The sequence below is a fragment of the Dunckerocampus dactyliophorus genome, chromosome 3 (assembly GCF_027744805.1).
Source record: "Dunckerocampus dactyliophorus isolate RoL2022-P2 chromosome 3, RoL_Ddac_1.1, whole genome shotgun sequence".
Taxonomy (NCBI): domain Eukaryota; kingdom Metazoa; phylum Chordata; class Actinopteri; order Syngnathiformes; family Syngnathidae; genus Dunckerocampus; species Dunckerocampus dactyliophorus.
Window position 1 is genome coordinate 30,834,045 of NC_072821.1, and position 14,280 is coordinate 30,848,324.

The 14,280-nt window shown below is 39.3% G+C and overlaps 1 protein-coding gene across 3 annotated transcripts; it reads right to left on the reverse strand.

Annotated features, from left to right (window-relative positions):
* Positions 1–994: 994 nt before the first annotated feature.
* kmt5b (lysine methyltransferase 5B) lies at positions 995–14,280 on the reverse strand. 3 transcript variants are annotated; one of them, XM_054771619.1, is made up of 10 exons: positions 14,154–14,280; positions 12,211–12,468; positions 11,973–12,120; positions 11,722–11,887; positions 11,534–11,643; positions 11,292–11,458; positions 9,697–9,716; positions 9,453–9,589; positions 7,925–8,124; positions 995–7,704 (listed from the first exon to the last, which is right to left on the reverse strand). In XM_054771619.1, the coding sequence occupies exons 2-10, from the start codon at positions 12,377–12,379 to the stop codon at positions 6,239–6,241; spliced, it is 2,583 nt and encodes an 860-aa protein (XP_054627594.1). In that variant the 5' UTR covers positions 12,380–12,468; positions 14,154–14,280; the 3' UTR covers positions 995–6,238. The 3 variants fall into 3 exon arrangements, with proteins under 3 accessions (XP_054627594.1, XP_054627593.1, XP_054627595.1); XM_054771618.1 differs by lacking the exon at positions 14,154–14,280 and adding an exon at positions 13,737–14,093; XM_054771620.1 differs by lacking the exon at positions 14,154–14,280 and adding an exon at positions 13,496–13,699.

Sequence of the window (14,280 nt, forward strand, 5' to 3'; positions counted from 1 at the left end):
AGTGGTTCTAAAGAGAAACGGACTTTAGCTCGAGCGTTTTTAGTTTGGTCCAAGTGCTTGACCCACCCCAATTTAATATAGCGTAATATTGTTTTTGGACAGTAAAAACTACAGGGGACCAAAATTGCCTTTTGAAAAAGTGCCCCATGCCCCCAAATCGGGCCCCTGCCACCCACACTCCTGATTGGTGAAGGCGGTGGGTAGGCGGTAGGTGAGCGGACGGTCAGTTCATTAGGTACTCCAGAGCTAGCCCCGCCCCAAAGGCTTAACCACCAATCAGGTTGTGGGGCTGGTCGCCATTAAGCAGACAACGTGGGAGTGGCTCGAGGCAAGCCACGTGACTACAGGTAACTATGACTTGACATTCCATGACATATGTGCCCTGCGATTGGCGGCAGTCCAGGGTGTACCCCGTCTCTTGCCCAAAATCAGCTGGGATCCAGCATACCCCCGCGACCCTAATGAGAATTAAGCAGCATAGAAATTAATGGCAGCAGTGAAATCTATTTACAATCAACGCATTTACCTTGTCGGTTACAGGGCAGCACATGGCTTTACTAACACTAAGTTGCCACAAGAGGGCGGCACTTAACCACCTGGCTTTAGTTATGATAAATAGCCACAAAAGAGTAGTGCTGCGTTGTATTTGGTGTTGTCCTTTTGTGTCACACTTAATGCGTTTATTTGTCGCATTCATTAGACTTTTACTATGCCTGCCTAGTATTTGCTTCACATCATAATTGTTTTGGATTGAAAAACAATGGATTCCATAGGCAACCTGTGATGTTCTAGTGTAGACTTTCTCAACTGGTGGGTCGGGACCCAAAAGTGGGTCACAGACAAGTCAAAAATATATACAATATTTTAAATATTTGTATTTAATAAATAAAATAATAATACAATTAAATATTCAAATTAAATAATATAAAATTAAATTATACAATTCAATAATGACAAAAAAATACCTCAGAATATCACAAAAAATACATAAATACATTTAGTGTAATTTATATTTGTATTTCAAAAGAACACATTTTCAAAATAAATATTTCAGACTATTACAAAATTACATGAAATATTTTAATAATTAATATGCATAAAAATGCTGGAAATTACATTAAATATTTTCATGTAATTTTCAGATTTTTTTTCAATTTTGAAATACAAATAGAAAATATAAGAAAATATATTTTGGCTCGGCACCTTCTTCCTTGGTATGTACAAGCAACTATTATTTTATAGCATTGATTTTTTTTTTATTTGTAGTTGACATTCATCCTCTTAATATCGTGCTCGAACATACATTTTGCACATATAATTGAGTGTATTTTTTTGTTTAAAAATGACATGTGTTTTGAAGGCTATTAAAATAAAATAAAAATAAATTAGCGTGCTTTTACCTCTATAAAAGTGGGGTCCCAGGATGAGACCAGTTGAGAACTCCTGTTCTAGTGAACTCCATACCTAAGAAAGTTAAGACAGTATCCACATCAAATGTTCACATTTTGGACACAATTTGGACATTTGCAGCTGTTATCCAAGCTGTACATTGAATACTTTACATTGTATCAAAGTGCCGTTTCTTTAGTGTTGTCCCATAAAAAGATCTAATAAAATATTTGCAGAAATGTGAGGGTCGTGAGATACAGTACATATGACATCTTCTCCGAACCTGCTGACTAAAAACCTGAGAAGGGAGTCAAAATTTTATGTTGAGGTGCACTCAAAGCTTGTTTGTGTGTGTGTGCAGTGTTCAATCATGGTCACATCCTAAAAAAAACATGTTAATGTTAAGTTCATGAAAAATAGTGGCAAATAAAACATTCACGTCAGTGATAATAGTGACGATTGAACACCACGGATTGGACACCGTTACGCCACAAGTCTCAAGAATGTTAACACAAAACACATTTTTATAGTTTTACGTCCATAAAATAATTCTAAACGCGTATGAATGATGAATGACAGGGTTAAATGAACATTGTAGGTTACTTTAACTTCACGCGTTGACAAAGACACAATGTGGCACCTTCATGTTTTGCTATGATTTCTTGAATTCAATCGCGTTTCTCATCTTCTTGACCAAAATGCTGGTACTCACAACTTTCTTTGGCTCCATTTTTAATTATTTTGCAGCCGTGATGAAAAGAAAAGCAGAGACTTAAGGTGAGAAACATTATTGAATTCAATAAATAAACTCATGGCAAAACAGGAAGGTGGTGTCTTTTGTGGAAAGGATGAATTGGATTTACATTATTTCTTATGGGAAAAATGTGATTGGTTAAGAGTACGTTTCGATTAGAGTCCGACCTTCCGGAACAGATTAATGATGGGTTCTAACCAAGGTTCCACTGTATATACTCAAGCAAACTTTACATTTACTTTACTTACATTAAATACTTGACATAGTGAATATTTTATGTTGAAATAAATGTCTTGTTCCTCTCATCAAAAAGTCAAAAACACGAGTTGTTCAGTTGGTTTTACTGACCGTTGTCCACCGCAAAGGACATTGCATCAAAAATGCATTTGATGGCAAAATATTTGTATTAAGCCAGGGGTATCCAAAGTGCGGCCTGCGGCACGTTCCACAAATTCCACAAAGTAATTTTACAAAACATTGAGAAAAATGTAATTAACAAAAATAAGTCATTTTACAAGAATAACATCAAACTATGAGGAAAAATGACGTCATTTTAGCCGCATAATGTTGAACTAAAGAAAAGTCGCATTAGTATGAGGACAATTTGGTGGCGGAAAAAGTTAGTATACAAGAATAAAGCCAAAATATTATGGGAATGAAGTCGTAACATTACAAAATTAACATTTACAAGAAGAAAGTTGAAATAGTTGGAAAATTAAAAGAAGAAAAAGAAGAATGAAGCAAAAATATTACGAGGGGGAAAAAAAAGTCGTATTCTATCAAGAAAAAAACTTGCAATATTACGAGAATAAACTCCTAATAAAAGGGAAAATATATTAGTAGTATAAAGTTGAAATATGAAAGAAAAAAATCGTATTTTTAGTCGTAAATAATTACGAGAAACAAAACAAAATAAAGTTGTAATAATTGGAAAATTTGATTGTGGGGGGAAAAAAAACAAGTAATTATGTGAATAAAGTCAAAATATGAGAATAAAACTACAAAGACCAAAGTTTATACTAATACATTTTTTCACCGACATCACAAAGCTGAGATTGTGTTCTTGTCTTGAAATATAGAAGTTAAGTCATACACACCTACAGTACATGTTGCTTTACGAAATGTCATTTTTCTACGTGGCCCTTGCTGGGAAATGCAACTTTTCTTTGTCTGGGTCTCAGGATATATAAATAAATAGTGTGTTGATGATGATGATGCTTTGTTTGCCCACATACGGAGAGAATACGGACAATGCAGTAGTAGGAAGTATTACTGTAAGTCTTGAGATTTATTGGCTCCGACAGAACTGTGACTAAACAAAATATAAACTACGGGCTCAGGAAATGAGTCACAAAGAAACTTTATATAGTTTTCAAGTATTCAAAAAAGTTAAATAAGTGCAAGGTGTGTTCACATGATGTACATACTGGGCAATATATGCACCGCCCACTTTTAATTCTTTTTACAGGTTCCCCCACTACCCACGCTAACACGCTAAATGTCCTCAAAGTATTCACATTGGATTTTTTTTTTTTTTGTCCTTTTTGAATCATTAGGAAAAGTTGTCTATTGGACAAAGAGCTCACAGACGGTACACCTGGAACACTTGACAGTGTAGGATGGAGATGTTGGACAAAGTGAAGAGAGAATGTTAGCTGCTGGTGATGTGAACAGTACATTAGAACACAAAAAAAATGGGTAAACGTCCGTTTGAGTTGATCCCTCAATCTACTGGGTAGTATTTTTTTTTTTACTTACAAAAGACGAGAGAAAAAAAAAAGACAGCTGTAATGCGGTTATTTCAAAAAGGGTCAGCAGGCTGTTCTACCGTGATTTCTTGTTATAAATTTGGTCGAATCTTTTAAGGCACCAGATAATGAATTGAAGTCTGATAGATAGCGCAGCCATCAACAACGCAGGTACAGAGGCAAGAAATGAAAACAAATACTGAAAGCAGGGGAGAACAAGGTTGGTTCTCACATGGGTTGGTTGTCACGCTCTTTCTCGCCAAAGAAGGGCGCTCACCAACAGTCTTTTTGTTTTTCGTGTCAAATTGTATATAGTGAAATTTAGCCTTGGTTCCCCTACAATCTGTTGTATTTTATTACCCTGTGGTACACTGAGAGCACTGCTTGGTTAACCATCCCCCTGATGGGGTTGGTTGGCACAATGACTTGGAAAATTAGGATACACATTTCAAGCACCTTAAGCTTCAATTTGATGCAGGAATTGACTACTGAAATATGACGAGCAATTCACACTAGAGCAAAAACGTGTGACAACTAACCCCGTTCTCCCATACAGTGCCCAAAAGAAAATATTTGTTTTGAAATCGTCAAATGACTTGCTTTGAAAAATCGCCAATGGGAAAATAAACCTGCGGCTGTGATGTGAAAGGAATTAGGAGCCAGTCTTTCTGGAGGTGACCTTTAGAATCACAGGTGGAAAACACTGAGCCTTGAAGCAGGGGCATTAAACTTAGTAGCATGTGCCATGTTTTCATTAGTGTCGTTCCAAAACTACAAAAAAACCTCCCAAAATATAACGCTGGTCCATTTAAATAGAATTCCTTTTGCTATACCAAAACCCTGTGCTTTTATTTCACTAAACTATGCAAGTTTAACCAACAATGATCTAAGAACGAGACTGTTTGGGCTGAAATAACTGGTGAGGTTAGCAATGCCGAAAATGAAAACACGGCACATGAATTCCAATTGATGTGTAACATTATAGTCACGCTTCTGGACTGGAACGTACAGCATGGCCTCCCAAATAAAAATAAAAAAAATATATATATATATATATATATATATATATATATATATATATATATACATACATATATATATATATACATACATATATATATATATTGGGGGGAAAAAATCTAATCCAAAAGGTTGGATAAAAGCCTGCCTATAAAACAGAGGGATAGTCAGCATACTGTACACTTTCTACAATATCTATGTCCATCATGAATAGAAGCAATGCATTCACTGGAAGGCATTGTTCAACGAAAAACAATATCTCTGGGGGGGGGTCCTGCATAGTAATTTAAGACACCACAAATGAGCAACCCTAGTGTTTACCTTCTGCTGCCAGGACACACACAAAGGAAATTAAAAAGAATAAAGGAATTGTTCTGCCATGTCAAGTGCCTTCCAGACAACAGTGCATACGCTGACTTGCTTGAATCTTCTTAAAGAATAGTGTGCAGAAGTGTTAGAATTTGGTTAAGATCCTGGAGGATGTTTTTGGGAGGCACAACCAGCCAGGCAAATGTCTTGCATCAGATGATTACTTCTTAATGCAAGACAACACGACAGACAGACCGAGCGACGTTCCAACTGCCAGCCAGAACCATCCCAGCTGATTAGTTCATGCTAAAAAAAAAAACAAGTTACCACGGGTCATCAAATACAACAAGAAAAGCACAACGGAAAACATTTTCATGAAAGTAATTTGAGCACAGAGATTTTGTTTTAGTTTAACAGCCCCTTCTAGTAACATTATGGACCAATATTCATAAAGAAAGAGTTGCTGAGAGCGGCTCCATGTGACAGGATTCCTAGGAAAGATAAAAGGGGAGTTACTTTGAAGGCTCTAAAGTATTTTCAGGTGGAACCGTTACATGCAATACTTGCTGTTTCCGGTGCCGTCCTCAGTATTTTTCCTTTTAGCGCGACCTCAACTGACCTCAACTAAAAAGAGCAACTAGTAAGCATTCTCACACGGTCATGCCTGGAATGAGTGACACTGAAAAGATCTGCGCCGTTTACATAGAAATTAAGACAATGGTAAATCAAATGTCAACAAAATATGACATTATGTGAAGTATTTTTCTTTCTTGGACAACCAAAGTGTTCAATGTCACTTGTCAGATCGCCCAATTCCTCCTCAGCGGGTTTGGTGGTGTGTTGTCACAAAGTTAAGGAACGCTCTGGGAACTCTTGGAATCTTTATGAATACAAGCCCTGCTTTGTGTTTTTGGACATTTTTGTTTGTAAATGACTCTACTTCTTTTACATCAACACAACTTATGCTGATTAGCTAGTTTTGTGTATTTACAGGGAAAGGAGTGATGAGCTCCACGGCTTATGCGTTGAGTCTCAGAGACTGATCCTCTCTCCTCCTGGAGGAGATATCGATGTCAATGGAGTCTTTACCCACAATGAGTCGCAGGCGTTTCGCTGGGGGGAGTGGAATGAAATCGTCTTCAAACTCATTGTCAAAGTAGTCGTCGTCATCGTCATCGCCGTCCTCGTCTTCAGAGGACGGGTCTGCCATGAGATTTTGGCTCCGGTGTCCGCCATTTCTGGCCTCGAGGCTCGGGCCCATGTCGCCATTAAAGGACACCTGGTCTGCCTTCATGTGAGATATTCTCCGCGCGTTGTCCTCTCTCTTCAGCTGGATCTTCAGCTTTGTGGAGTTGCTGTGGACCACCGGGGAAAAGCCGTTATTCAGTTTGGCGATGTAAGAGCTGCCTTTGTCCTTGTCGTGGTCCTTGCTGAACTTGATGCTAATCTTGCTGGAAGAAGCGGGGTTGACTGCCGAGGCAGAAAGACTGGAAGAACCAATGACATCGTTGGGTTCATTGGTCTTGCTACTGCTACTGTCTCTCCGCCGGCGGAGCGTCAGTTTGGGGAGGCCCGTTGTGTTCTCCAGAATCAGCTGTGCATCATAACGAGTGATCCGGCGTTTTTTCTTCCCCTTGTCCTGCGATCGACAGCTACTGCTACCCTTGTCCCTGCGTAGGGCTTTGCGGCCGTTGGCCACCCCGTTGTAGTCCCGATGCGGGTCAGAGAAGCTCAACAGCACTTTCCCACAGTCTGAGTAGCTGGTGGTGTGACCAGAAGCCACTGGCATAAACGGCTCACCGTATGAGTCCTCACATTTAATCATTCGCTCGGTCCCAAGCTGTGGCGTCCGTTTCCGTCTTGTGCATGAGTCTCTTCGGGCATATCCGGGATCTAAAGCTGCCTGCTCCAGTCCCATCCCATGGTGGAGATACTCCTCTATGTCTAATGGCTCTGTTTTAATGACCACGCCACCAGAGACTGGGCTCAAGCTGCGCATTGCACTGGACTCCAGCTTTACGTCACCTGCTGTCTCTTGGGCTTTGACTAGAGTCCTTGTGGACCTGCGAGTTCTATATGTTGAAGACAGGCAACTCTTACCGTGTTGCCCAACGGTTAGATTGACATTTTCCTTGGCAGCATGTCGTGTCAAGCAGCCCTGCGGGCCAAGTGTCTGCTGGACCAGCTCCTGCCCATCTTTCTCCTTCTTTACAGTAACACCTTTACACAGTGACACCTTTGAGTCCCTGAGACCCAGCTGGCAAGTCTCACCTTTGGCCAATGCCTTGGGCTCTGCACCCCTTCTGCGACTCCGCAACTGGACTTTACTTAGTGAAGGCTTAGATTGGGATTTTAGTCTCTTTGGTACCCTATTATTATTTACACGTCCTTGTTTTGAACATGAGGTAGTGAGGGCTCTTGACAAAGTCTGTCTTGTTTGAGTCCTGTTTTTGTACTTGAGGCCAGACGATCTTTTCCTGGCAGCTGTATGAAAAAGACAAAATGATGCAAATATTCAAACACAGCGTAAAACACTAATTCATGCTGGTTAAAATCTATCTGGATGCATTTTATCAAAACAACTCACTATTTTATACTTCTACATACAAAAATGTTTTTCAGTCTTGTTTTCAGGATTTGGATCTGGTATGTTAAAAGTACAAATTGCAACTGCACGCATACATTACATGCAGGGAGCTCTTACATTGATGTGTTTTCGGCGATTCCTGAGAGTCCACGTCTGTGTGGGAGCCTACTGAGTGAGCATCCGAACTCCTGTTTCCTTCTCCTAATTTCTTCAGTCGGTTCAGACGTTTGTCCGTCTCCCGCAACCCGTATTTGCTGTTGATCACAGGAACATCGACTGGCAGTCCAGCTTTAGATTTGAAAGCACCAGTGCCACGTCTGCTCAACCACAACAAAGAGAAGCATCTTAATGAAATGAGGATTTTTAAAAAAATGTAAAATACGACACACTTCAAGAAACCATACCACAGTTGTATTAGTATCATCAGAAAGAAAAATCTTGCATTAATTATACAGTAATCCCTCGTTTATTGTGGTTAATTGGCTGACCACTGGCCGTGATAAGTGAATTCTGCGAAGTAGGATTCCTTATTTATATATTGAATATTTTCTGAGAGCAGAGAAAACCTCTTTGAACTTCTAAATACAGTTTTTAATACAAGAGCTATCTAGACATGTAATAATACCCCATAGTGACCTTTGCACTCCAATGAGTATTACCCAATATTGTAGACATAAAAAGAGCAAATAACACATATAAGACATAAAGAAGACAGAAGACTCACACATTAGTATTGGGAGAGTTCCTTGTCGTTTTTTTTTACATCCTGTTCATCACTGTACCATTACTGACACCTGTAGAATACTACATATCATCACGTCATCTTTAAATGCATCTTCTGGATGGCATATATTTGTATTTGAGTTCATTCTTATACTTGAAAAAGCTTAATTTCGGCAAAAATACCTAACACTTGCTTTAACATGCATTTTTTAATACTAATAATAGGTCGTATTCAACCACAAAACAGTGATGATTTATTAATGAATATATTTTTGAAAAACCGTTAGAGTGAAGCCGCAAAATTCAAAGGGCGATGTGGCGCGGGCTGACTGATGTCAGTATAAGCAGTTGTCAAGAGATCCAAAACCGAAACTCGCCACTGTTTGCACATTTACTTGTGACTTTTGCCAGAGACATTTTGAACCTAAGGCAGTTTTTTGACATGGTTTTCCTACATCTGTGCATATGTTTATATTTTGATTCTTCTGTTTTCATATGTGTTACACTCTAACAGAGCTGCTGCTGTAATATTTCTTGACAACAATGACATTAAAGCTTTCATACATTGTAACTGTCTCAAAAAAAACAATTTCTTAGTTGCAGTGGTAAATCCAGGTTACTTTACACTGAAAAGTAAGTCACTGTGTGCACCTTTTAATGCCGTGTAACTATAGTGGTTACGTTGTGATCGACTTAGGTGGGTTGTAAATGGGACTGAAACATGTTCCAGTGTATTTTCACTTCTTTTGGAAATGAGAACATATAAGCATAAAGCTTCACATTTAACTGCAATATAAGTTCAGTAACTGTCAGGACATGTGTGATGTTTAGTATGAGTAAAATAAGCTATTATACTGATATTGCACCAGCCTTCTCTGATAATACATGTACACTCACAATGCAAAGACAAAGTTGTACCTACCGTTCACAGGTGTAGCATTCACAAAATTCATTGTTTTCCCCAAAAAATCCATCTCCATAGTAGCAGGAGATCTCCTCGCCCGGTTCAATATCTCTCAGCACCTTCACACAAGCTGTGTCCCGCCCTGTCGACACAAACTAAAAGAAACAACAAAAAAAAACAAACATACAATAATGGTGAATACGGACATTTTTCAAACTTTTCTGTATCAACCATACCAATAACTATTAAAAGACTTATTTACCTTGCAGTTTGGACGACAATCTGAAAAGAAGCAGACAAAATTAATTTGGCATCTGAATACGGTTGGCAAATAAAAAGTGCAAATACAGAAAACATCTTCGAAAAACCTAATTTATTGTTGTTTCTGTTATGGCCGGGAGTGTTTATTTACTCAAGATGGTAAGGTGTTTATTAGCTGAGCGTTTTTATTTGTATAAATTTATTTCAAGGATGCTTGATTAAATACAACGGTTTAAATAATAGTTTAAACTTGAATAAAAGGAGTACTTTACAGAAAATGCAGACAAACATCAAGAACCTAGGCAGGCTGGACAGAGGAACACAACATAAAAGTTGGCCCGGCCAACAATGGAGTGGAAATTGCCAGAAAACGTCCATATATTAAAAAGGTCATCTTCATTCTGCGCAGGGAACCTGTTTAAAACATTTGACTGTTTTGCTTTGCAACAAATTTTTGCCGGGCTCAGCGGTTCACTCTTGATTAATGTGAACAAAAGTATCTTTGAACTGAGGTAATTCAGGTACCACCAGTTACACAAGATGAAAAGGAGGCATCTACGCGCCTGACAATTTAGATTTGGCGTCAATGAGAGTGGAGGCCACTATTTCAAGAAATACAGTAATATCCCTGTGCAAACGAACATGGATGTGTTCAAAAATATAAACACCCCTGCAGGTATTTGGTCAAAACGATATATATATATATATATATATATATATATATATATATATATATATATATATATTTTTTTTTTTTTTTTTCCCCCGTAGTTGCTGTGAGAGGCAAAGGTGAAACTTTAACTTCTAAACACTAAGTGTTCATGGATCGTCTTACATTAACATTCATTAGTGTTGAGTAACTATACGTTTTGTAATTTAAATGCTTTTAGAAAGTGTGTGAGTTGAAGAGAGGCAGGGCTACGTCAGCTACGTCGCCCGTCTACGTCATCAGCAGTTGACTCTCAAAAACACAAAACATGCTTTTATAGTTTTACATGCATAAAACAATTCTAAATACATACAAATGAAAGGGACAAATGAACATTTACGGTTACTTTTACCTTCATTGAAGACATGACTGTTCCCACACACACGATGTGGCAGCGAGACACCACACCATCTTTCTGTTTTGTTTTTCCACTTTCATCAAAAAGTGCTGGCACTTTCTTTGGCTCCATTTTAAGTTATTGAGGTGAGAAAAACGGTTGAATTCAAGAAATAACTCATGGCAAAACAGGAAGGTGGTGTCCGTGTGGTGCCACATCGTTTCTCTGGGAACAGTCAAGAATCAAGTCTTCAATGAAGGTAAAAGTAACCTTAAATGTTCATTTATCCCCTCCATGCATCATTTATATGTATTCGTATGCATTTCAAATTGTTTTCTGCGTGTGAAAGTAATTGTAAAACTATAAAAACATGTTTTGCGTTAACATTTTCGGTTTTCCAGAATGGATTACTTGGATTTACATTATTTCTTATGAGAAAATTAGATTTGGTTAGAGTACGTTTTTGGTTAGGGACGGACCCTCTGGAACAAATTAATGACACTAACCGCTGTATTTGTGAAACCAGATAAGTAGCATAAAGGTCTAATACCATGGTTAATAAAAGCAGCTGGCCCCAGCCAGAGCTGTGCACAATTCTTGCGAGTAGAATACATGACGCTGAAGTCATTCTCTCCATGCCGGAGTAGCAAGTTCTCTTCACTCTCAGACAGCTCAGCAATGCATCCCACCAAGTACTCAATCTTATCATTCCTTTTCCTGCAAAACATCCAAAGAGTTTTAAAAGGCTTTGAACTGCGCTTTTCATGTATTCGCAGGGTCGTAGAACCTCACCATTCTTTAGTTGCCACAATTTTGGCTCCATTTTGCTCTGAAGAATAGCGATTACATGGAAGAATCTCAAAGCCGCTGTCAGTGGCAAACATCCGCAAATACACGAAAACCTGTGGAAAACACACGGGTTCGTCATCAAGTGAATGTGATGCTGAGAAACACTGTAGATCTAAATAAAATATGCTTACATGTTGTTTGAAGAGCTTTTCTTGAGATTTTGTCTTATGAACAAAAAGATTTCTGGACCAGTCGCCTGTCGTCAAAGCTCTAAACGCTTTCTCCAAGTTATCATGTTTTTTGAAGCGTTCAATGATTTCCTTCAGCTCTTCCTGACGTCCCTTGACTGGTCGAAATCTATGGAATAGACATGCAAATGTGTGCATAAGAGAATATGCATAGCAGTGTTTAACCTTAAGTGCCGCAGAAGTAAATGGCTGACCTGGTGTTCATTTTGTGTGTCTGAAAGCCCAGGTATGGATCTAGTATGAGGCTTGTGGTCAGGTCATCATTCTCACACAGCTCCTTTGCAGTCATTCCGGAAGAGGGCACATATCGCCTCTCGGCCTCTAGACTAGTTGCATGAAACCCTGTGTAAAAAAACAAAACAAAAACACACCCAAGCTAGAATGTGGAACTGCCAACAAAAGCATAATTTCATTAGAATGCCTGCAACTCACTACGGCTACATCTTCGGTTCCTTGGGTGGGTTTTGTTATGCCTCTGGGATGCCCGCTGTGAATGCTGAGAGCGAGTCTGGCTCTGGCTCACAGGTTGATCGCTGGTCAACTTGCTTCCATGTCGTCTGCCATTTAATACCATGTTCTTGGATTCGCCCAGCCACTTCATGCCCACAAGCCCCCTGGTCCAGTTGCATTTAGTCCCCGAGATGAAGAAACACTCTTGGGTTGGGAAGACTGGGGTCTAGAATATGAACTCTGGAAACAAACAGACAGAACAAATAATATGAATCCTAACAAACGTTCAACAAGCAAGCATACAAAAACAACATTGAAGTGCTGTCATGTTAAAAAAAAGTTACATATGCATGTTTTGCCTCATCATTTAAAAGATAATATAAAATTTACTTAGTATTTGTGACATTTGTGATTATTATGGGTAGGAACAGCGTTCTCGAGCATTCAAAACTGAACTGTAGCGCTACCTAGTGGTCACGTAAAATAATGCACGCGTTTATTGTCTGCAAAAGTAACGTATTTGATTACATCTACGTGATGCATCGATGCGTGCCTTATTGCGTATTTGTGTTCACAATCTACAAACACGAGATCGCTTTTGTGCCAAAACACACTTGTTTTTTTCAATGTTAAACTAAAACACAGCACGCGCACGCACGCGCACCATGATGAAACCCGGAAGGCTACCGCGACATGTCATAGCCATAGCGATTAGCTTGTATTGTTTGCTAACAACTGCCGCGGCAACCCATCCAGCGAACACCACAGCAGTGCCTGATAGGCGGTTAGCTTGCAGCAGACGCCGGCAGAATGCCACGACAAAATGACAAAACAAGCCTAACGTGAGCTTAAGGCCACAGAATCCCCCGATGTTAGCAGCCACCACATACATTAAACAGACCGCAAAGCAGAGTAATTCGGATATTGTAATGTTTATTGAAGATTCTTCTTAACGACAGTTTGGCAAGAACCAAATACATTAAATATAGCGTCACGATAAAAAGGAAATCACCATTATGTACACAAAACTGTTGTGATGTTTAGTCCTGTTTGCTAACGAACACTTCATACCAGATAGCATTAAAACTTCATCAGGTTAGCTTGGCTAGCTAACATTGTCAATAGCGATCGGTCGGTAAATGAAACAGCAGTGGCCGTTATCGCACTACATCGCGATATATTAAATAAAGTTCACTAAATAGCCAAATGCAATAGGCGATAGTGAGCAACACATGTCTGTGTAAACGGCAAACATTAAATGACCCACCTACAAACCATTGGACGACACGCTAATAAGCTAGCATTAGCTTCGCTAAGCAAACAAATCAGGTAGTTGTCGTATCCCCTCTCGCACGTAATTATTATCAGTAAATAGATGAACCGATGGTCATTTAACATGTCAGTAAAGCAATCCAATTACAATATGCGCAAATCATTTTCACACGATACTATCGTTAAATGTCCCCTGTCAAGAAGCCAGAAAGACACTCAAAATGCCTTTTACTCACCGAGTGACCTCGTCAGATACCGCACGACAAAGCGAACGTCCTTGAAAGTCATTTAAATGAAAAACAGCATCGTAAACATCGCAGGAAAACACATTTTTTAAAAAAAGAAATTAACATTAAAATTCAAGATGGCGGACTGGCACGGGCGAGTGGGAGAGAGAAAGGCGCAGCACGGCTGTCCGACAGAAAGTAGTTCCCAATGCACACGCGACCGTTTTCTCATGCTTTCGGACCCAGACGGCTAACAGAACCAGTACATGTAGGCGACGTGGAGTCTTAACATTTTAGGTTACGGTCGCCCTTTTCTTTAGATTAAGTTCACAAGCGGACACAAATATTTGTCTTGGTTTTGAAGCCGCTTTGGTCGGATGTACACACGAGTGCCGCTGCATAAACAAACCTATTGACGCGTCCTACCTGCTCACAGAACCTCACAGAACCTTACAGAACCACGCCACAACAAGACAACTTCCACTTATGCCTTTGTTTTGAACTTCTTCGTCTTCGTTGAGTCTTCCGTCTGTCCGAAGCCACACTTCATTAC

Excerpts from the sequence above, each read along its gene's own strand:
- kmt5b (XM_054771619.1), bottom strand. The coding sequence starts at position 12,379 with ATGAAGTGGCTGGGCGAATCCAAGAACATGGTATTAAATGGCAGACGA. Across the intron at positions 11,888-11,972 it reads ACACACAAAATGAACACCAG|ATTTCGACCAGTCAAGGGAC; the intron begins GTCAGCCATTTA and ends TCTATTCCATAG. Across the intron at positions 9,717-11,291 it reads AGCTGCTTTTATTAACCATG|ATTGTCGTCCAAACTGCAAG; the intron begins GTATTAGACCTT and ends GCTTCTTTTCAG.